Genomic DNA, 24,648 nt, shown 5'->3' with positions numbered 1-24,648 from the left:
GCCTGCCCATGGAAGCTGACACCAGTGGAGTGAACAGCGTGGACTCGAAGCTTTCCTGCAGCACAGCAATTACTCACAGTGTACAGCTCATTAGCTCCGTGTTTATGCATCTCCTCAGCTCAACACGCAAAGGTTGATTAAACCAACGGCCAAGGAATCTCATACAAATATTAATTTATGAGAGCTTCTGCATCTTCACTGAGAGAGTGCTGTCCAAAGCTGACCGAGTGTGGCTGAGTGAGCCTGCTGGGTGTCACTGTGACTAACAAAAATGGTTTTGGGCACTGAATGTCAGTCTGACAATCCAGGCTGTTGCCCATTCACCCTTCCCACGCAGAGTAACACGGACCTGGTGCCGTGAGAAACACACACAGCACCTCACCAAGGTGCAGGGCTGACAGCACAACCACCAACAGAGCACGTTTGCATCATTCTCCATTTCATTCCTAGGAGACAGCAACAATCTGCACTGCCCAAAGTCCAAGATATGTAAAACCTGGTAAAATAAACCTAAAACCAGATTTTCTTCTGATTCTCTGAAGGAGATGGAATTCTTGGAGTCTTTCAGAAATGATGACTGAAGACCTGTCACATCCACAACATCAAGGAATTGCTTGAGGAACCAAAAAGTTGCTCAGCCTTTATGGATGAGATTCAGTCGTGACTGTGGGTACACAACATTCAGTGAAACTTTGCAAACAGCCTGTGGGCAGCAGCTCCTCGTCCCAAATCATGCCCAGCAAGACCAAAAAGACAAAACAAGAATCCAGCTCCTTTTAATCAGAAGACAAAACCACTGTGAGTTGTCAGAGCTTTACCTGAGTAAGCAACAGAAACACCCACAGTCAGCAAGAAAAAAATAATAATTGTATTTTCCTTTTTTCCTCATTTCATCAACTTCAGAAGGCTGGCACAAACAAGACCTATTTCTCACTGAAAAGCAGACAAACAAAATTAAGAGCCTTCACTGTAGACAGAAAAACAGATCACACTATTCCCATACTCATCTGAGCATCCACCTTTTTACTCCAGTAACGTTTGACACCAACCAAGGATTCACTTCCCATCCCTGCAGGCCCAAAGGAGGTCGGTGTCTAAAACATTATTTAATTGATGGCAAGTTTGTGTGCAGCCCTGAAAGAGCACAGCCGTGCTCTGACTGAGGGAGCAGCATTTCTGGCAGCAAGATGAGGGGAGGGTTTGCTCACCTGCTCCATCATTAACGCTCATTAGAGCCTGAACTGTGAAAAGCCTCTTGCTGAAGTGCCCCAGCGAGGTGCACACAGCAATAAACAGGATAATGGCACATTAGGAGAGAGAACAAGTGATTAGGAGTGGTCACAGCACTCACCTCGGAATAGCCAGGCTCCTGCTACATGACAGCAGTGCTTCCTTGAAGGTCAAAACATGTATTTACAGAAGCTTTAGCTCCAGTATGGAGAGCAATGTTTTAGAGAGAGCTATAAAGGCAAGTTGTTCCTGCAGGCAGATAATCGTTTTAGGTAATGCCAAAGGCTCATAAAAGACTGGGGTGGCAATAATAATTTTAAAGGAAATACTGGACTTGCAAGAGGCAATTTGAAGTGGAAGCCTAAAATCGCTCTTTCAGCTTGATTTGCAGTAAACAAATTGGTGACATCTAGGTCACTGCTGAGCATCAGGAAAAGAAATTCAGACTTGCACAGAACTGCTAACCATAACTCCACTGCTGAATTTCTTATTATAATTAAAATCCTGCCTCGGTTTTTCCTCTCTATGAAATCAATACTAGTTTTCATAATTGAGACCTCAGTATTTGAAAACAAACACATTTGAAATATCTTGACAAGCACCCCATTTATTTTTTTCTAGTTAGAAATTAATTAACATTTATTCCCTTTGAGATACTCAGCACCTGACTGCTACTTTCTGACCTGACTCTTCCCCAGTGTGAGCTGGCATGGACAACTCAACACAACACCAGCTGAACTGAACTGAAATCCCTGGCATGGGCTGGATTTGGGATCGAGGTGAGCACCACTGGCTGTCTCAGGATTGGCAGCTGGGCCCAGCAGCCCCTCCTGCTTGGGTTTATTCCTTCTAATTAGTCCAGAGCTGGAGATGAACTGAACTTGGCACATCAGGACTTCTCACCAGCAGATCTGGCTCCATGGGGGCGACTTGTGTGGGCAGCAGCACCTGCAAAGCTCCAGCCCCTCCAAGAATGAATGCTGTGCTACTGGGGGAACTGGAATGGAGAGGGTTTAGCACTGTACCAGGGTCAGCCACACTGTCATCCAAACCAGTCAGCTGCAAACTGGAGAGTGATCTCACCAGTAGGCTGTGGCACCCAGCCACGGAGGGCTGTGAACCATGAAAACTTCAGTTTTTAAATTGCATTTTGAACAGATTCTGTACGCTGGCAAATGCAGCACAACAAGCTCTGTCTTGAAAAAATATATATAAAAAAAAGATAAAGCATATCTCTAGAGAAAAACAATCATTAGATAGGAATAAATAAATAAATACCCCTCTTTGAAGTGATTTTAATCTAATCTGGCTGCGGGATATAATCTTAACAGCACACGTACTGCAGGATGCTCCACAAAATAGCAGGTTTAGACATGTGAAGGGATTTTTTTTCTCCTAAGATTTATTAATAATTAAATCAAAGCATGTTAAGCTTAAGAGGGATTTGCAGTGCTTGGGATTTGGGGGTAATTGGCACATCTTCACAATGACTATTACCTTCAGCCTTACTTGCACATCAGGATGGTTTTTGGTCCAGGCAGCACAGTGTCCCCTGTCACCACAAGGCTCACCAGGATGGAAGAATCCCTGCCCAGGGACACCCCTGCAGAGCTAGGAATCAGTTCCAGTAGAACTTACTACAATATTGCCTTTCTTGACTTAAAAATTTATCATTTTCTGAAATATATTCAACATTTAGTATTTATTGCCTCTGTGCTTCTCAGACCAGGTGGTACTTTTACAACCTAGAGTAAAATCTAGATGTAAAGCAACTACTAGGAAATTTCTAACACAGTTTTATCATCACATAAATGGACCACATATACAGTTATTGCCAAGTTTTTAGAGACACCAGCCTCTGAAGCTCCTGAGAAGCCTTACAGGGTGAGAACACGAAGGAAACAACTCCCCACAAACCACCCCTGGCCACTGAAACATGGGAAACTGAGCTGGTTTAGAGGAAAGCAAGCTGGTAAAGTCTAAAGTTAGGTTCCTGAAAGTAAACACACATGTTTGAAATTCCACGATTAACTGTGGGCTTGTTCACAAAGCCCCAGGCCAGGAGGAAGCGGGGAGCATCCACCCACACACTAAAGAAAAAACTCCAAACTATTCCAAGTTTCCAGCACCCTGGGGTCCCCAAAGCCTCCGTGTGAGGGTTGTTAAAGGCTCGTGGCTGCTCGGCTTTGCTCCTGCCCTGCTCTTCAGCCACAAGGCAGTTCCATGAAGTTCCATACCCACCCTGAAGTTGCAGAGCCGCGGGCGGGATTTACGGCAGCCCCCCGAGCGCACGCAGCACATGCCAAGTTCAGAGCACATCAATGCTGCAGGCAACAACAAAAACTAACCCGGGCTGTGAAGTTTCTTTCCTACAAATGTCTGCAAGAGCTTGCCAGGAAACGTAATTGAATCCGGGCCAATTTTCATGCTCCGAGGGAAACTCAGTGTCTCATTTACCCCCCGGCAGGCTGCTCAACACCAAGGAGAATAATTCCTTTTTCCTCTCCCAAAGTAACCTAAAATGTAGGGGTTTCAAAGACTTGTTCATGTCAACGGCAGACATTGAACCCTCCTTCCAACCTCAGCATTCAATACAACTCCTTCCAGGCAGCCATGCTTTGCTTGACAGTGTCTAGACCCATCCTGCAGGCTTCCTGCCTTTTTCCAGCTCTAAAAGTGCCCTTTATTTTTGGGCACTTACCAGAATGGCTCTTTCCCAGGACTGCTGAAGAGCCAGAGATAAATCTTAGCGTTTCCTGGAAGAAAATTACCAAACTAGCACCGTATTCATCACCGGCTGGTATCACATCCTCTTAATGCTTTATAAATGGAAAACTGCGAAACAGTGGGCAGAGGAGTCGCCCTCTGAAATGGCAATAAATCACAATAGCATCGAGTGGACTTGGGGATAAATAACTAGGAAACTGAACAATAGAAAGTCGCCTTTTGTAGCACAGGGAATGCACTGTCAGCACCTGCCAGCACAGGACCTTTGGCTTTCTGCATTCAGGTGGACCTTTTGTGGAGCCCTTGCAACAGTTTCGATCAAAATCAATTTTTGCTTCTTGCCATTTAATTAACTATGATTTTGCTTGTAAACCACGTCACCTTTCAGGCTGACCTCCATTTATAATGTTACTCAGGCAACAAAATGAGTTCGGTGGGGAAGGCAGGGAGAATTTAAATGCTGCCATAGCACAGCTCTGCCGCTCTCTCCGAGCTGGGATGGCAACGCCCAACAGGGAAGAAAAGCAAACAGCTTTGGGATAACAGCACTTAAATGGAATATTGCTCATATCACACTCCTCATGCCCAAGGGCTACTACTGAAGGCTTCTAGGTGAGCAATTTGAACAGGATGCAGTGCACTAAAAAAAGCCAAGGAGGCGGCTCTCAGCTTCAGGTATTGCCACGTGTGACACCAGCTCCATCAAATTCACTCCTCGGATAAAGCAGCAGCCAGCTCAAGGTTATGATCTTTGAGTTTAAAAAGCCTTTTTTTAGGTCCGTCCCAAGAGATTATTTTAAAACACAGTACTACGCATCTGCCAAGGAGTAGAACAGTTGGCTTTAATTGTAAGATGGATTTTTACATAGCTTCTGACCTTTCATCTAATTGAGGCCTGAAGAAGAAAAAAAAGAGGAAAAGCTATACGTCACTTCAGTTATTAAAATCCATCAAGCTCAGACTTTAGCCTTGGGATAACCACAGCCAAAAAATTGACTTGCAAGTAATTATCACTGCTATCTGCAATAAAAGTTAATTGGACATAATTGAACTAAAGCCCTAATCTGAATGAAGCTGTTGCTGGCAAGAAGCCTGCTCCTGCCTGCACTCTGCAAATGGAACTGCTAGCAGGAAAATGGACAAACACGAGGCTGCTTTACAGTCTGCCCACTGCAAATCAGAGCAGTTCTGCAAACAGCTCGTTAGCTGGGCCAAGATAAAGCCATTATGAGGGCCTGTCCTCACCAAACACACCCTTCAACTACACCCAAACAGGGCGATGGTGCAGAGTTTCAAAAAACAAGTTGCAATTTTATAGACCTTTTAATTACAGGCACCGAAACACAAGATTCACGTCACCAGACGCTGTTTTTATCAGCTCCCCAACGCTGTCAATACCAGTACAAATAATGTACTTTTTGAGCACGTAAAGATACCGACTCAAAAGGTTTTCAGTGCTGATAATTTACCACCTTCATGCAGTTCAATAGCCTTTCCTGTTGTAGGACCAGCTTCTTTCATCTCTGCAGCAGAGCAGACAATTAGCTGCTTTCTGTGCTCAGCCCATGCAGGTGGCTGGGGGAAGGGAGCATTCTACTCAATTCCTGCTGATTCGTCCATTTATATTTTGCATTTTTGTTAACTAACAGACCAGAAAGCGGTTGTCAAACCCCATGCTACTCCAGAACTCCTTTACAATTTTAATTATTAACACTCTGTCCTTCACCAAAGCATATCAAAGCACTTAACAAACATTACTGAAGCCACATAACCACTCTGACACAGGCAAAAATTGCACATGACTCCTTTTACAGTTGGCTTCAGGTTTTTTTGGCCATATTTATGTTAGAACAGTGGTCTCCTGATGATGGACTAGTCTATGACAGGAGAGATGGAGGGAAGTATTTGGCTCACCACAGGTTCCTGACATAATTTTGGATGAAGCATTTAATCACCTGATGCCAGGTCACTCTTTGTTTGAAGGACAGCAGTGGGTGACAGTTTTCTACCACTGAAGACTGTGAAGACAAATGAAACTGCAAAGTATTTAACACCACCTTGACTTCTCACATCAGGCTTACAAGGTCACAGTCTGGGCAGTCTCCTGAGGACAAATGGACACAGATCACCTTTCCCTGTCCTGAGCACCACTTGCTCACCTCACCCCTGCTCCTCTCCATCTTCACAGCTTAGAACAGAACTTCACAGATGAAGAAAGCTGCAACGAAGAACCAGTGACATCGATTCCCTTTCATGACCCAAATCAGTGGCTTACTTTACTTTGCTCAAAGCCCTCACCTCTTTTTAAGAGTATTTTTAGATTTAACTCTGTATTCTGCAACGTGGCAGGAGCTGACAGACAACAGAGGAGTAAAGTAGGTCTTGTCAGGTGTTGCAGGCCACTCCTAAGGTGAAGGAAAGATGTAGAAAAGACAAGTCAGGACAATTGTAGGGCCTGGCCAAAGCTTCAAATGAGGATTTCTGGCTGTGCTTGAAACACAAATACTAGTGGTCAGTTGTGAGACAGATGAGATACTACTTTTACCATGGGAACATATGCAAGAAATAGGAAAATCGACCTGCCTGAAGTCAAAAGCAATTTGAATAACTTTGTATCTGCCTCCTCTCAATTTTCACTACACTAAAGCACTCTGACCTTTAATTAACTTTCTCCTTTTATATGGTAACTGCCAACTTCAATTTTTTCATGCTGTGCTGGTGGGAAACGGGGATGAAGACACAGCCTGGTATGTATCTTATGGGTGCATATGGCTCCATGGATATTTGGGGAGGGAGCAAAGATGCTACAGCTGAACCACAGCAGCTAAGAGCACAGGCCAGCATTGTCATCAAAATAACTTGCCCTGGATATCAGGCTTGCATTTTTATTTTCAAAATGCAAAACAGACTCCCTACCCACCACCGTAACATTCACAAAAGATCTCATTTTCCTCCACAAGATACTGTCAGGCACAAACAAATATTCCTTCCTCCAAAGCACCCATTATCCTCGGGGCAAACTAAACCCAACTTCTTCCTACATGCTTGAGCAGCATCTCCAACATCACAGCAGCTCTGAAATACAGAACAAGACTTACAGACACGAGCGTGCCTGTTCTCATGTGCACACGAGGGAAAATTAAGGTTGGCTGAGATGACTTCCATCCAAAGGAAACCCAGAACAGCCCAGCCTCTACCAAACTGCAGGATGCTGCTCGCACATACCCCAGTGGAGGTACCATGCATTCCCACCAACAGACATTCTCCATCCTTTATGCAACTTCCTTCTGCCTTCAAGTGATAAGAAACCAAAATACACACTGACCCCTTTCCCATAGGGGACAGCCTGCAGTTATAACCTCAACATCCTCAGCAGGAACAGGGTTATGTGCAGCTTTCCTACGTGTGCCAAGTGTGGAAGAAGCATGAGGCTATAATTCTGGGCTTTCCTTCACCACACAGGACACACAAGAAATGTGAGCTTCCTCATGCCACTCTTGGGCAGAATTCCTCCCTCTTGGCTTTCTTGCTTTCCCAGACCTGAAAAGGAAGTTTTTCTTAGGTACAGCAAACAGCTGCCTAGGCAAAGGGGAAAGGAAACATGAAACAGTTCCCTCTCCTGTGGCTGCTTCACAAAGATCACCATTTTCATTATCTCTTCTCACTCCACACTTACTCTGTAAAAGCCCTGACTTAAAGACTTAATCATGACTTACAGAAATCCTGGTGGCTGCACATGACAGAAGGAAGACAGTTTTTCCTTCTAAGATAGTGTTAGAAGTTACAGATTACGACAGTTCCTGGGTAGGAAAGCAGCTATCTTTCCCTGTTTATTCCAAGCTGATTATTTAAAAAAAAAAAAAAAACAGAGCTAACTTTGAACAAATTTTACCTCTATTCAACAGACAAACAACAGAGCAGACATTTGTTAGCTATTGAAAAATATGTTTTGAGTCCTGTTTTAAAAATAGATCCACTTGAAAATGAGAAATATTTGCAAATAAGATGAGGCAGAATGCATTATACTTCATAACAAAAGAAAAACTGAACCTGTATGTAAATGAATAAAAATAGGAAATGACTCACTTTTGGGCCAGGTGTGCTGGTGGTGTGTGAACATGGGCTCACAGGGAGGATGGATTTGGGTTTGCATTGCTCATGCACGTGAACCATTCTGACCTGTACAACCACACTGACAGATTGGTTTAGTATTTCTCTCTCTGGACACTGAATTATATTCCCACACGTGGTGAAATTTTAACAGCCCATTTACAAAACCAGCAGTGAAAAATACATTTTTAAGATCCAAAACTGGAGATCTCTGTCTGATTCTGCACAGCGACAGAGCTTCCAGCTGGACCACAAACACATCAGCTCTTGGATACACATCTTATCATTTGTAAGGGCAAGATAAGACCTCCTTCTGTAGTTGGAGATACCGTGCTGCCAGCTGCAAAGATGAAAAGCATTTTAAGAACCTCAAACAGAAGCTGCAATACATGTAAAAAACAGAAAATAGAAGCCATCAGGTGAATACCAAAGAGCTGGACCAGACACTCGGGGTGGTGTTTTCCTGTCAAGCTTCACAACGAGGTGCTGGTGTCCTGCTGGCTTGTCCTGACACAGACCTAATGTCCTTATCAATCTCCCAGGAAACTCAAAGGCCACCTCGTAACAACTCCACAGAAGAAAGGACTAGAAATAAATTAGTGGTGAGCTACTGTAACAAGTCTCTGCTATTCTCACTGCTTTCCTGAGAAGCATGAAAAACGGCCACTTGCACAGCTGGCAGTTCAAAACAGCCACAGGGAAAGCAACATGAACATGCAAGGTGCCTTCAAAACCTTCAAGCACCAGAGGTTTTTGTCTGAAGACCTGATAAAACATTTCAGCACAATCTCACCTGACTCCTTCAGCAGCTGCCAACACACCACCTTTACCTGAAGTTTATATTCATGAAATGTTTCTTTTTTCACAGAAAGTTTTACAGACTATAGGATGTTTTTGTTTGCTTTTGTGCATCTTTCCTCCTCTGCACTTGCCTTCTCCTTTTAAAAAAAAAACCCAACACACAGAGAGCAATAAATAAATTGTACAGACAGGACACAGAAGGAGCTGAAACTGTACCACAGGCAGAGAGATCCCTTTGCATGGCAAACACAACGTGGCTGTGCAGGAGAAGAGAACAAACACTGCTGCTGCAGCCTGCACCTCAACAGCAGACAGAGCACAAAGCTGCCTGCACAAAGGTGAGCTCCTGGTAACCCATCTCCAACAGCCCTGACCTCCACTGTGCAGCTCCCACTAAAAGTATCCCCAGGATTTAATTTCCAATTTGTCTTTCCAGCCACGGAATTGCTTCAGTCAACAAATTCAAAAAGGTAAATTTTTCTACCTCCAATTAACTGCATTAGCAGTGTTTATAACTACGTGATTGATAAATGCTCTACAGAAGCTGTAATTAATGTATTTTTTCCTTGGAACACACACCAAACCCCTTGGCGCTCAGACACTTAATGAAAAGCAATTTATCAACTTGCTTTGAACAGCTGAATCTGACTCCTTAATGCAGAGAAGTAACACACTTTGCTTGAAGCACCACCACTCAGAGAAAGGAGCGAGCGCCGCGACATTCCGCGCGCCGTCGGACACCGCTGGGATCTCGATGGGGATGACAGCGACCAGAGCACTCATCTCCCTGGCTATGATTCAGTCTGGCTTAACTGGGATCCTTTCCTCCTGGGATGCAGCGGAGCGGGAGATTCGTGCAGATGTGCTTTTGCAGGATGGGGGATCAGGAGTGCCTCTTGAGGACAAAGTTCCAAATTCTCCCATGCCCGGCACGCGCGCGCCGGGAAGCAGCAGCAGCAGCAGCTCTGAGTATTTCAGCCTGGACATGTGTTCAGCTGCTCACAAAGCAGACAAAAATAAAGTGCTTACAGAATGTTTGAATGCTAATTTCTCAAATTGAGCATTGCTTTGTATAGTTGACATATGAAAAAAAAAAAAAGAAAAAAGAGAGGAAAAAGAAGCATTTAGGAGGAAAAGTTTGACATTACAGAATATTTTATGTCGGTATTAACCACTGGAGGGGATTAACCAGCCTTCAAAGCCTAAACTCACATTTCTGAGAGTATAGGCTAGAGATTTCCAGTACAGGAACTGGTCTGTACTCCATGTGGCAGGCTGAACGTAAGGATTACATATTTCCATTGCACACGTAAGTCTGTTTCCCATTCCTGCAGGGTCCTGCTCTCTTCCATTTGTCTTTTGATGCAGATAAAAGCTAATGCAGATTGCAACTGCTGATACAGAGAAAGGCACAAGACACAGCGAGCCTTTGGACTGAGGAAAAAAGGGACTCAGGTCCAGACTGCTCGAGCACGTCAAGAGATTGTCTTTGAAACTATAAAACTAGAAATGAAAGCACTGCGTTTTTATTTGATTTGATCAAAGAGACTAGAAAGGAGGGGGGAAAAAAATCACATCTTCTAGATGCAGGGTAGCATTTAACTACTTCACACACGATACGGGACCAGCTGATCTCATACAGATATGAATTTGGAGAAAAAACAAAGAGGTAAAGTCACTCCAGCTCTGCAGACACTGCCTGCACAGATCACTGCTCCAGGCTCTGCAAAGAGCAACAGGAACCTGTTTCAAAGCCAGAAAGCCACTGGAAGCACATACCCAGCCCTCGCCATGGGCACAGGCTTCCAGTCTCCAGTGAAAGCAGAGGAGTGAGCTCCTGTCAAATCACAGGAAATAGACTCTGAATGTAACAGCTACTCGAATAAATCACTGATGACTCCCCGTTCCAGTGCTCTGACTGTGGGACAGCAGCACACCGTGGCAATCTTCCCAAGGAGGGCTTTGGACTGCAAGCTGCAAAGGGACAAGACCAAAATTCTTGAAGGGAGCATCTGCTCCAGCGTGTGCTTGGCACCAGGAGAACGAGGCTCTGCAGAAGTACAAATGGCACTACAGGTAGCAGCTCTGCAAATCCCAAACTGCAGCGTGGAAAAATCAAGTACCTACGGCTGCCACATTCCCTAAGAGAACAGATTTTAAGTATCTGCTCATGGAAATTTCTAACTGCAGAAGGGGAAGCATTTAGATTGCCTCTGGGCTGAAACCATCTAGGTCTTTGCCTTTCACTAAAAATTAAGCAGAAGTCATTTTAACGAGGCAGGCAGACAACAGTCTTGCACAGGAGATCAAAAAGCTCTCCAGATGTTTATTTTAAATGAAATTCAGAAGCCAGTATAAACCAGATTTTAAACACTGAATAATCCTTACCACAATTTGCATGAGAAAAACAGGCAAAAGGTTCCATCCTACTGCTCTGAAACTCTCCAGGAACATGCAGGCTTGGATTTTGCTCCTAGACTCTTCAGATAAGAATCTGAAATATGAACAACTCCACACTGCAATCTGATGGCTGTTAAAATGTTTTTCCCCTGTGCTGTACACTTGGATGCTCAACACATACACACAGGGGCATCACATGTGAAGGAAGTCTCTGACCTTCCTCATCAAGACTGTGCAAAATTATGGATTGAAAAGTGTCTAAAAATGTCAGTCCTAAATCTTAAACTTCTTCTCCTCTTGCTACTTTCACTGAATGCCTCCTGATTGTGCAAAAGCAGAATTTTCAGGCGTCAATCTAAGTAGTTTGGGTGTTACGCTGACAATGTCTCTGCAGAGGGGAAGAGAAGAGAGGACAGATTTCCAATAGCTCAGACACTTCCCTGGAAGCAAAGCTGCTACACAGAAAGGAGATAAATAAAGAGGGAAAGTAACACGCCAGAGAACTTTCACCAAGGTCATGTCAGGATGCTGAACGCTCCCCATCTGCAGGGGAAGACTGAGATGCCTGTTCACCACACATATCCACTCCCCTGCTGGCAACAACAGCCCTCATTAAACCAAACCGGTTCTAACCACGAGAGAAAGGACATTGGGAAGATGATATTAGCTAACAAATGCAAAAGGAAAACCCAACAGAGGCAGTTCTGGATGGGTGCCTTCTGCAGCAAAATACGGCCCCCATGGCAGGTGCAGAGAGCCCCTGCACGACCTGGGAACAGGCAACACAGGCAAAAGGATGGACAGCCATGCTCTGATCCTGGCTAACAGCTCCTGGCTTGCAGCAGAGAGGAGATTCCGTACCCATTCACTCAGAGCAGAACAGGGATCCCATCAGGAACAGGAGCTTTTAGGACTTTGCTGCTGCACAGGGTGACCTACAGGTTGCAGTTCCTCCTTGCTCTGCCATCAGGGCTGTGGACATGTGGCAGAACCCTGCAGACAGACCCTACCAAGAAACAACAGCCCTACCCCCTAAACATTGTATCAGTTACTGCTGTGCCCTTAATAAGAGTGTTTCTTGCTCGTTTCAGCAATCTGAAAGACACGCTGGGCAAAATTTCAAGCTATGACAAAGTGATCTTATCACTTCTGTGCTGTTCTCGCTACACAAGCCCCTGATTCAGCAGCACGTAATAAAATCTTCATTTGCATGAAAAGCACTCTCTGATCACAAAGTCTTCTGTTCGACAGCCCTCTTCCCATCCACAGCGTAAAGATGCAAGCACCACTGTCATTTTGCCTGTGACTGAGGTGGAATATTTTATTTATGTTTTATTTGGAGAGGCTCTCAATGCTTTAATGCCATCTTTTCCTAAAAAAACAACCCCGTATTTTTGAATAACACAAAAGCTGCACACATCCCAACTATGCAAGCATACTGCAAAGTTCACTCAGTGCACTCACACCTGTATTTTGAATAACTGTGTCATGCGAAGGACATTTCCTATCAGCACAAGGTGACCATGAACAGTTGCAAAATGCCTTTTTTATTCAACAAGTCCAGCCATTTCCAGTTTGCCTTTAGAGTGCTTGGTGTCACGACACACAGCACTCAGAGGATGTATTTCAAAGGAAAGGAAGGTGTAGCCATGCAAAGAACAATGCACTGCCTGCAACAAGATTAATCGCTGTCATGAGAAACCAATAAAACCAGTATCTTGTTATCTTTCTTTACAAAGGGACTGTTAAAGCTTAACTATATTAGGAAACTTTTTCCTTTGGACTAAACCATGAGCCTAATGTATGTGGGCATCCCACATGCCAGCATATGCGATTAATTGGCTCGCGCCTGACGCCGCAGGAGAAAGTCCAACGTTCCAGAGGCAGCGTGGAGCTTTCACACAACCGGCCTGTGCCCTCTCCTGAACACAGCTCTGTCACCAAGGCCAGCCCCAGCTCCCTGTCCCGTGCCAGGTGGCACCACCTCCCATTCCCACCTGTTAACCGTGTCCCACGTATGCACCCCAACATCGCACCCGGCTCCGAGCGAACTCAGCCAAAGCAGAAATACCTTTCATCACGTCAGCAGTGCGGTCCCCATTTAGAAACGCTTTCTTTCACGTTAATCCAGTGCCAAAACGTGGTGGTGTGGGCTGTGCTGATCCAGAAACGGTGCTAAGGATGCTGCTGCCTCCTGTCTATCACCGCACGCCTCATCTCGCGCATGGCCAGGCAGTGACGGCCCTGCGACAACAGGCACTTTAAATTGGGCAGCTCAGCAGCACATGTACACTGAATTTTTGAACAAGCTATTCTAAGCTGCTTTGCTAGCAATTTCTGGCCTGTGCAGTTTGAAAGCGCACGGTTCTGGCCCTCACAAAGAGCAGACCTGTAAATGACATCTTGAGGATTAAGCTGATTGAGATGCAATTTGCCTAGCAACCATTCATTAAGCAGAGTTCAGAAACAGGCCAGCAATCTATTCCACCTCCTTATCTGAGCAGTAAACAGATAACAGTCTCTACTGTGTCCTCTGTGCTCCAGTTCAGACACATTGTAAACAGATTTTTCAGAAGTTTAAACTCCTACGGTAAATCTCCGAGAACAATCCTGCTCTCCAAACACGAGGGATTCAGCTTTACCAAGTGTCTTACAAGCGAGAAACGGCTCTGGAAGGAGGGTAATGCAAATCAAATTGTGAATGCATTTGCAGTTCCTGTGCCTCCAATATTTTCTCACATCAAGCACTAAGAGCCCATCGCAGCCATTAAAAAAAATGTTGAAAAAAATCTTAATCACACAAGCATTTGGCATTGCTATTCTGATCACTGAAAAAAACTCAATAAAAATCTTATTCCCTTCCTTCATCTTCTGCAAGGAATCGATTGACACTTCCAAAGTCTTTGATAAAGGCTCCCCTGCTGCAGAGAAGAAAACAAAAGTCACGTCCTCCCTCCCATTAAGCATTTTTTCCTCATAAAATAAGCAAGACAACGCAAACGTCATCAGTGGAAATCAAACCAGCTATTTCAGCCCGAAAATTTCAGCTGAAAAGATGAAGCGAAATCATGATTTTGCATAATTGTTTCCATGCAAGAAACATCTGATAATATCCCATTCTGCTCCAAAATTAAACAACAAAGATTAGCACGGACGTATTTAAGACTATATACCTGGATGGTTTGCCTTTGGTGTACAGTTCTTCTGGGAAATCACTGTGACATACAGCATGCTATTACAATTAAATATGCAAGAAAGAAGAATTAAACTGACTATGAATAATTAATACCCTACAATACTACTTCATAAGGGAAAGTCTGGCTGAATATTCCCGCAGATAAGATATACCCAAACACAAGGCACAGCAGAGCTGGCAGCTTTACTTTTATGATGGGGTTTAAAACACCAAGTAACTTTATGGCTGCTACTCAATTCTAGAGAAGGTGCCAGCCATCCAAGCCTTTTCCTGCTGGATTCCCATCCAGCTTCTGAAAAATGGGATAAATGCAACTGTTGCAGTAGTTGCAGCACCGCTCATCTACTTCCCAGAGGTAACAGGCTTCCCAAACACTTTCCATTAAAAGGTATAAAGCAATTATCTGGCATCCCAGCAGGGACAATAAAGCAAATATGATGCAACAATTACTTGGGTGATAAGATCAGGCTAAGGTTGTGAGAAAAAACAATTAAAAAGGGTTGCAAGAGCTAAGGAATGCAGCTTACTTTCCCAGAATCTCTCTTAAGGACAAAGATACCATCAGCTCCAAGAGCCGACCTTCCTGTTTCGAGTTTACTGTTCTGGAGGCTGCAGAACATCAACTGTAGCAAAGCTGAAAAGGGCAATTAAAAATATGCTTTTTTTTTTTTTTTTTTTCACAACATCACCCCTAAATTGCACAGATTAGCATTTACTGAAGTCCTTGTAAAATTGATATCCAACTGTTGGCATTTTCCACCAGGCTCCAGTCGGGTCAGCGCAGCGCTAATTGACACAAATACATTTGTTGCACATTTTTAGCTGGAGATGCCCAGTTCCTCTCAGATTATCCATGCATGGCACACCCAACACCCCTTCTAGGGAGAGAGATTTGAAATCCAACCAACATTTGTGATCACTGAGGTGGAACATGGCACTGCTACCGTAATTGCTGAAGGTGACAGCGTCCCTCTGCTCCTAGCCCCAAATTGTTCCAGGAGGGTCTCGTTCCTGCAGGATCCAACACTCCAAAGCAAACATGAGCTGAGGGTCTTTCTGAGCACAGGCAAAGCCATGTTCGAAGTATTCTGGCTTAATATTAATTTTCTATTAAAAATTAATAGGATTAAATGAAGCTTGCAAGCCTATGGGCACCAAGGCAGTTCTTTTGCTGACGCACTCGTTGCCCAGAGGAGCAGGATGTGAGGGATGGGCAGCAGAGCTCCTGCAGGATCCATGTGGCTCCTGGAGGGAACAGGGGACTCTTCCCCACGCCCCCAGAGGGACCCTGGGTTCCATCAGTGCTGTGTCACTCCGTCCTCCTGTCCAGAAACTGGTGGGGAAGATGAAACGCTGATGAGATCCTGGTGAAAACCTTGGTGTCTTCCCACCTGAGATCCAGCCTTCTCTGGACACTGCCTCCAAATCTCACCCATGTGCCCCTTTCCCACTTCCCAGAATGAATTCCCCTGCCAACAAGAACCCTGCAAATATCCAGAGTTGACGTAAGCTTAACCTTCAGTCCCTATTAATGTTAACGGAATAGGAAAAAATTAACCATGGTGCAAGTAAAAAGACTGTATCTGCATTTCTAATTATACAACAAAACACACCACGTGGCAATATTTCCAAGCACCTTGCTGGGAATAAAATAGCCAGTGGATTGAGGCTTCCATTTGGAGTGGTGGATGCAAGAGCAACCAGCACTGAGGCTGTCAGAGTTAAGGGATGAGGACAAGAATTAAGGGAAATGAAGTGACATATGTGAACGATGATAACAAAAATGTTAATAATTAGAAAAATAGTCACCTTAAAAATTTAAAATTTCGTGATCTCTCCTACTTTTTAATGGCTTAGCCTACTTTTTCCAACCTAATTTGCATGATCAAAATAGGCCTCCTGCCAGGAAGCATTAAAATGGCAGCCCCCCATCGAGACAAAACTCCCTTCACCATACGAGACTGAAGGACTAATAACTATTCCTAAAAACATTTTAAATCCATTAACGTTGTTTAGCAAACACTTATTTAGAATTAGTGCCGCTATCAGAATTTGATTGTGCTCTACTAAAGTGTTTTATAAAAGCCTTTGAGGGAGGAGCAGGTCCCTCCCAAACACCTGTGCCATCTCCAACCCTCTCCAAAAAGCTGAGCACCCTCACACTCCGACATGCTTTCCATTCCAAAACCCCAAAGCATTCTCCAAGACCAACCAGACAATTCCCAACAGCTCTGCAGAGCGCCAGGAAGAATCCTCCAGATGCACAGAGCAGCCAGACTAGAGTACACCATCCCCACCAACCTCTACACTCAGCAAATAATTAATATACACCAAAAAAAAACCAGGTCACAGAAATATAAACCTCAATATTACTGATGTACAGAAGATTTGGATTCCAGTAGAAATAGATGGTGGTTTATATAAATTTGTCCGAGCTACGTGTTATCCTTTCAGTGCCATCTGCACAAAACCAGAGTTTTATCTAAGCACTGGATACTAAAATAAATCATTTTCTCTGTATCTATGATCTTGCTGGAGACAGACGCCACAAACCTGAGAGCTGGCTAGTGCAGGCTTGTCTAGTCACAAATAAAATTACATCCACATCAATATGATTTATTTTTAATAAAAAAAAAAAAAAAGGCAAACCAGGCTCTTCATATTGAAACAGGCTCCGCCAGCACCCTCCATGCCCACAGAAGATACCACATACAGTGTGAAATTGTCAGAATAAAACTGGGATTTGCACTGTCATTTCTCCTGGTATGAAACACCACTACCAAGAGACACATTTTAATTGCCACACGTAATGAAAAGTACCTGCTCATTCTCCACTTGCTGTATTTATTGCTGTTTAAATTCAGGACTACAAGTCTTGGCAGGATATTTTCTGGTGACTTGAATTTTTTAGTATGTCCATGCACAGCAGATTTTGAAGAGTGAATTTGGCTCCCCAATACAACACTTGTGACCCATCTCTGTCCGTGCATGAATGAGGTTCTTGGGCTGCACTTCTCAAAGCATCTCGTCCTGAGTGTCCCCTGTGAGCAGGGACCTCGCAGTAATTAGCACAATCTGATACTGGAAACTCAACTAATTCTAACATTGATCCCTCAGGACAGCCCAGCCCATGATTTGAGAAAGGTTTGTCCCAAAAGACCCTTTGTTTCTACCTTTCAAAGTCACCAAAGGCTGGTAAATAAATTATATTCTCCAAAAGCTTTGCAAATTCCTCTCCCCTGGCTGGATACATTCTCCAACCAGCAGCCACAGCTAAAGGTTTATACAGGATCACTGAAAGCACCAAACCTGTTTTATTTTCTAATACACAGCAACTTCTAACATCTGCAGTCACTGCTGTGAGATTGCAAAGGATTTTATTTGCCAAGTCAAGCTGTTGAAAGGACAGATTATAAAAAATAAACACTAACCATTTTTAGATCTAACTTTCCCCCACAGACTGCATTTTATGCCCTTTCATTGGAAATGTTACATCAGAATAAAATCAGATTTAATTGGCTCTTAAATAACTGAACAGCCACTTTAATTTTATTTCAATAGCAATAATTCATAAATCAAGCAGCTGAAATCCTAGCACGGAGTGACAAGTAAATAGAGCAGAACACAGGGAAGGAGAGCACGAACACCACACGGTGAAAGGTGATTTTTCTCAAACTTCACACATCACCATTTTATGGACATCACAAAGGTACCACCACATAAACACTCTAATCTCAAACCTGTCAGTTCATCAGCAGTAACTGCTTAACAAAGACCTGATGATGATCCTTGCCCAAGTGGAACTGCTAGCAGAATGGCTGGGATTTTAGCCATGGATGCAATTTCCCTCATGCACACTAGATGGAAGTATGGAAAAATCTTAATTCTTTCCAGTCTCAAATTCAAGTGGTTGAGATGTTATGTTGGACTGTCACATTCTGAGAAGAATTTTTTCTTTTGTTCTTCATCAGCAACTTCACTCATTGATAAGCCCTAAGTAAAAAGATGCCCTGAAATACTAAACTAAGCAGTGTTGGAAATTAATAGTAAACATAAGAGAATATACAGCAGAAGTACTAAATATATTATTCAGACTAAGTTTTAAAGTACACACATTCAATTTCTAGAGTATTTGAATAATAATCACTAATGAGATCCTTCAGAGACACTGAAGTTACATTTTTTAAACCTCCAGGTTATTGTAGGAAATACTACTTTGTCAATGAATAGAAACAGGGAATAGAAAAGGTATAAAAGGATTCATAAATGCTGCTGCAGTTTTGACTGGAAAAAAACCCCAACAGATTTGTAGAACATAGTGGGAGAGGCACAGGGAAATGGAGAACCTGAAGTCTTGCAGAACAAGCAGATCAGAGAGCAGCAAACCTGAATGGGATTAAATTACACACAAATCTCCTGGAAACGATCTTAAAAGCGACTTGTTCCAAAACAATCCATTTCTAAATTTAAACACTAAAGAGTTCACAGACACAAAAACTAAATCAGGCAATGGTGTGACCAGGAAAAGGTGCTGGAAGAGCTGTTTTCCCTCCCCTACTCTGGCTTTTTCATATATTGATTTTCCTCCACGCTCATTCACAAACGCTCAGCAGAGCTGTGAACAATTTAAAGTCAAGGGATGCACGAATTACCAGCTCCAGGAACACACCTACCATTCCAGGCAAAAGCTGAGGGCTTTGCTGTAGCTGAAGAAAACAAAAACCAGCCCAGAATCAGAACACACTGATGAGCTGGAAGTGAAGGGCAAGCAAATCCCTAATTTTCCCTGTCCACAACAAAGCCAAAGCACATGACATTCCTCCAGCTTAGAAGACAGCAAATGAAGAAAACCAGTGCCAGAACAGAAGGATGAAAAAAGAACAATGCTGGATAAAAGAATATAAAGCAGGCATGAAGGGCTCCCCTTTCCAGATGTTAAGAAGACAAGCTGTTTTTCATTCCAGGTTTAAAATAAGATAAGCAGAGGAGGAAGTTTACTCGGAGAGTGGGAGCATCTGCATAATTTTTTGAAAAAGGTTCATACAAAGATTTCCTTCCAACAGAATTTAAACTAGATCTATACATATATACATAGATATTTGTGGTATTGGTTCAGGACAGTCACCTTACAGTATTTTTCCAAGTGTATTCAAGCAGCAACTCTCTACAGAGAGGAACAAAATGAGTGGCAAGGGACAGGCACAGGAAAGGGCAGGACTGTGAGACACACATCCTCCAACATGCACACTCCAAGTTTAACAACGTGAAGGCAAGGAGAGGGACAGCAGGATACAGCAAAGGATATGCTGGGGCCAGGAAATGAGAAAATAATCCACAGCGCTCAACAATGACTTATGGGATATTTTACCAACAAAAACATGCAAGAGGTTTTTGGTTTTTTGGGGGTTTTTTTTTGCATGTCTGGCTCCCACCTCAGGCTGGCCAGGGAGATTGTCCCAGTATGAGGAGGGAAATTACAGAGAAACTGGATGCTAGATCACTCTGAAGAGCAGAGCACAGCGTTTCACCTATTTCCATTGCTCTTGTGTGGTTCCCAAATTAGAAACAATCAGAATCCTGCTGGAAACAATATATGGCACCTTAATTGGGTTGGCTGCACTACAGACGTCAGCAATGTATCACTTAGTAGATCATTTTCTGACTGCTTTTTTTTCCCTTTAAAACTAAAAACAGCTGCACTTTCATGGTTCACCTTTTCTACATCACCTTTACTACAGACACGGTAAGAAATTAAATGTTAGCACTCGTTGCCCACCAGAGATCCTACAGGACCCACACCTGCTGCAGGCAGGATCTGCCACCCAGTTCAGCAGAATTGTACTTAAAGGTTTGTCTCTGCTTTTACAGAGAACCTGTTTTCTAAAACATTTCCCCCTAGTACACCCATCAATGCATCCACTTAAAAGCCTGGAACAGTTCGGTTATCTCTAAATAAATCAACAACCCAGTGCTCCACACATTCCAGGCACTCCAGAATCCCTGCACGGGACTTGGGAACTCACATGAGAAATCTTTCCCAGTTTTCATCCCCGAGTGTTACACCCCCATTATCCCCCATCAAATCCACACTGCAGCCAAACTGCATTCCTGAGAAATTATTCCAAGAATGAAATATCACCATTTTCCTCACAAACCCTGGAAACTTGGACTAATCTTCACACACAGCAAAAACAAGTTAAGCAATGGGAATACATAAATGAAGAATAATTCTGAAGCACATTGGGGGAATAATTATAGCAAACGCAGAACAAATACAAAATGAGTGGGGAGGTGTGGAGAGACACCCAGACAGAATGTGCTGAAATAAGGAAAAGGGACCTACAGGATCTGTGAGGTTGGATCAGCCACAAGCTACAGCTGCTGGCTTTTTAAGTGTTCATTTAAATCAAATTACTAAAAACACAGGAACCAGCAGTAGATGAACACAGAGGTCTCTGTCAGCTCCTGGTGTAGGCCAAGCTATGGAAGTAAAATCAGCTTTTGAAAGATTACAACCCCTTGGAAAAATATCTTTGGGTAAAGTTCAGAACAACTTTTCTGGATGTCAGCCAGCAGAATGCCTGTTCAGGAGCTCTGTTCCTCAAGCAGTATTTGGAAAGCATTTTATTTTTTGAAAGTAGAAAGATTAATAATGTGACAAACTCATTTTAGCATTCACAGTCAAAGTAACGATCTGCAATTAAAATAAAAAAATTGCTCCAAGATCTGTGTGGTAAAGATTTCAACACGAGTCACAAAATACAATGGGAAAATGGGAATGTGGCATACCACACAAGGAATAAAAGATTCAATTACTCACTTCACTTCCTAGTTTGAGAACGTTTTAAATTGTTTAAACATCTCAAACGCTGACAATTGGAAAGGGTGGGGTGATAGACTCATTACAGATGCAGAAAATTGTGAAACCTTTACTCCTCCTCAGGGGCATCTTACCCCAAAACCAGCCTCTGAAGAGTGAGTACACTACTACACAACAGAGTGACCTGTTACTCACCTGCTGGGTGTAGCATTTCAGTGAACTGCATGTTCTTAAAGCAATTATTTAAAAGTGCTGATCACCTGTTAAAGAACTCAAACAAATCAGGCTGTGGCTACGTTCTGGGTGGTGTATTTAGCAACCCCATAAATCCCAGAATGCTGCCAGTCACTTCATAAATCTGTGACTCTCATCTCACTGTTGCCTCACCGAAGATGAGCCAGGAATATACAGGCTATAAAATGTTTTGGTGATGGAGCCTTTTAGGGTGAGGCCAGCCAGGGCAAAACTTTCTATTTCCTCCTCTCCCCACCTCCGTGTGCTGGCCAGTAACACGTCACGGTCAAAAATGAAGAAGAGTAAAAAATGAATGGACAAACCAATGTGAAAAAGTAAAATATTGCACTGGAAGCACTGATAAAAGTCTCTATCCCACATCCAGGCATTTCAGCAAGTGCAGCAGAGGACACAAGCTGAGGCTCCTGAACATTGTCTGAGCTTCTGGGAAATACAGATAGATACTTCAGTCCTTGACAAAAATCCTTACTTCTCTTGATCTGGCAACAGTTCCCAGAAGCAAGCACAGACACAAAAGCTTATCTGTCAGAGGACAACTTGAAACAAATACAAATAAGGCTTAAATGAAGGCAAATATCCAAGCTGCAGAGAACACAACGGCTCCTTAATTTCACATTTGGAGAAAAAACAATACTATGTGGACATTCTCCAACATATTTTTAATGTTATTAACAGAAATAGCACCCCAGGCTGTGCTCAAGCTGAAAAAGTGTGAAACTGTTTGCAATGTGAAGTGAAAGGGGGATCAAAAATACCATCTTATTAAATGGCATTTATTTGGTGCTAAGTGAATTATTTATTCAATTGAGAAGTTCACAAAATGACGGGGGGTGAATGCAAGCAAGGTCACTACTTCATGTCAGTATCAAAGCTGATCCTTAACAGAATTTAAGCACCTGCTTTTTCTTTTATCTCAGCACAAAATGAGATTTCTTTCTTTTTTTTTTTACACTTCAAAAGCCATGTAACACAACAGAATATATGCCAAGCATGCAAAACCAGAGCATGCCAGCATCTTTCAGCAATCAGCTTTCCCTTGTCATCCATTATGTCAGATTTATCTATTTTTGCTTAATTCTTGCTCCAGCAATACTCATCCTTCCTCTCTCCAGACTATCAGGCTGGTTGGGCTGGAATTCAATACAGCTTCTTAAAATAGTTGAGAAATATTGAAAATATTTGAAGCGATGCCTGCGAATTACAGCCAATTCATCAACTCCTCTTCCAGCTCCTGCTCGACCTGTGCTCCCCCAGACAAGGGGCAATTCTCATTTCTCCACCTCAGAAATTCTACCCAGGGTAAATATCATTTGGAAAACAAACAGCCTTTCTTTTATGGAAGCATTTCTCCATGAAAGCTTAGATTCTGTGTTAATTGCAAACCTTACCCTCTGACTCTTACTCGCTCTTGATCCAAACATTCCTCTGCTGAAAATTAATAGTGAATGCATTTGCTTTAAGTCTGCCTTCTGTTATCACTGCTTTTCCTCTCCAAGTTTCCAGACCCTCTGGACTGGCTTCACAGGACACCAGACCCACCTAAAAGCTTTCCCTGAATCTTCACTCTGCTGCTGGCTGCAAAACTCTGCTCTCTCCACCTCCAGTACCTGTAAGACCCTTGAACAGCATCTTTCCCCGCTGCTTTGTGCACCCACTGAAATGAACAGACTCCAACAAGTTCAAATTCTTAAAAAGCCCTGATCAGAAACAAATAGGCTGAAAGGAAAATGCAACTCTCATCACTCTATTCCCTCACTGCTTGTGCAGCACAGAATTTTCTCAGCCGGCTGCTGAATCAGACCAAGTTTCCACAGTGCACACACACACAAATCACAAAGCCCCAGCACGTCCAGGAGGATTTATTCCATCACAAAGTCACCACCGTTGCTCCAGCACAAATGACATCACTTAGGAACCCAACCTTATCTCCTGAGAGCTCCCAGCTCCCTCCTCTCCTGCAGCGACCGGAGCAACAAAGAACCGGGTTTGTGCAATAAGGAGGAAAAAAAGTATTGCTGCAGAAAAGTTTTCCAGAAAGACTTGTATTTTCTTGAGAATGTGACATGGGGAAAATAAAGGACTGTAGGAAGAAGTGAGCAGAACAAATTCTGGTTGAACTAATCAACCTGCATCTGTGATTTATCCTAAACTTGTACCTAGTGCTACCAGGGGAGGGTGAGAGATGTCTGTGAGCCCTCGAAGGTGTTGGTCGGGGTGGTTCACACGCTGCAGAACCAAAACCACCTCAGTACTTTGCTGCACGAGTGCACTGAGAACTGGAGTCCAGCTCTGCAGTTTTCTTCTTCTTCTTCTTCAGACACTTGAAAATTGGTTGGTGGGGAATAAAAACGACGGATGATTTATTGGCGATACCCGCTCCCTGCCCGTGGCAAAGATGGGCTTTGAGGTCCCTTCCAGCCCAAACCATCCTGCGAGCCTCTCGCAAAAAGACACTTTTCTTGGGCAAGAATCACACAAAGGATGTGCTCGCACTGCGACCGCAGTCCCCCCTTCCCCCTGACGGCACTTCTGTCGCGATGGCTGACGCACTATCGCGATCCGGGCCGTGAGCGCGGTACCCGGGGACGGGCACCGAGGCCGCCGGGGCTCCCGGGGGGCTCCGCGCTGAGCGGGGGAGACCCCGGCGAGGCGGGGTGGGAGCGACTGTCGCGACAGGCGGCGGCTATCGCGACAGGGGGCGGGTCGGCACCCCGGGGCCGCCTCAGCGGGCGGGGGGAGGGGACACCCGGGAAGGACAATGGTGTGTGGGGGGGGTATGAACCGCGGCGGTCCCGCCGCGCGGCGAGCGGGACCAGGAGGATGATGATGATGGTGAGGAGGAGGAGGTGACGGTGGGGCCGCGCCCTCGCTCCCGCCGCGCGCCGCACTTACTCTCGGTGCCCCTGCCCGGGCCTCATGGCGCCGCCGCCGCTGTGCCCGCCCGGCCCCGCCGCCGCCGCCGCCGCCCGCCCCGGCCGTGCTGGCTGCGCAGCCGCCCCCGCGCACGCGCGGCCCGCGCGCCGCCCGCCCCGCCCCGCGCACGCGCGGCCCCGCGGCCACGGGAGCGAGGGAGGGGAAGGGGGGAATGGGGGGGGCAGCGCCGCGCCGC

At 44.3% G+C, this 24,648-nt stretch overlaps 1 protein-coding gene and 1 long non-coding RNA gene across 5 annotated transcripts in view; one reads left to right on the top strand and one right to left on the bottom strand.

The window, feature by feature from the left end:
- Positions 1-21,322, top strand: part of LOC119709818 — a 28,847-nt gene extending 7,525 nt beyond the window's left edge. Inside the window, exon 2 of the long non-coding RNA XR_005259426.1 lies at positions 1,929-21,322. This is a non-coding gene — a long non-coding RNA (uncharacterized LOC119709818). The remainder of the gene's footprint in view (positions 1-1,928) is intronic.
- FAM222B (family with sequence similarity 222 member B) overlaps positions 1-24,522 on the bottom strand; it is a 36,283-nt gene extending 11,761 nt beyond the window's left edge. The window contains exon 1 of one of the 4 annotated variants that reach the window (XM_038158055.1): positions 13,340-24,522. In XM_038158055.1, coding sequence (XP_038013983.1) covers positions 13,340-13,346 — 7 coding nt within the window. In that variant the 5' untranslated portion in view covers positions 13,347-24,522. The remainder of the gene's footprint in view (positions 1-13,339) is intronic. The other 3 variants (XM_038158056.1, XM_038158054.1, XM_038158053.1) reach the window with 3 other exon arrangements.
- Between the last annotated feature and the right edge of the window lie 126 nt (positions 24,523-24,648).

The sequence above is a fragment of the Motacilla alba genome, chromosome 19 (assembly GCF_015832195.1).
Source record: "Motacilla alba alba isolate MOTALB_02 chromosome 19, Motacilla_alba_V1.0_pri, whole genome shotgun sequence".
Classification (NCBI taxonomy): domain Eukaryota; kingdom Metazoa; phylum Chordata; class Aves; order Passeriformes; family Motacillidae; genus Motacilla; species Motacilla alba.
The sequence above is the reverse complement of the archived record's forward strand: the minus strand, read 5'-3'. Positions and strand labels throughout refer to the sequence as shown.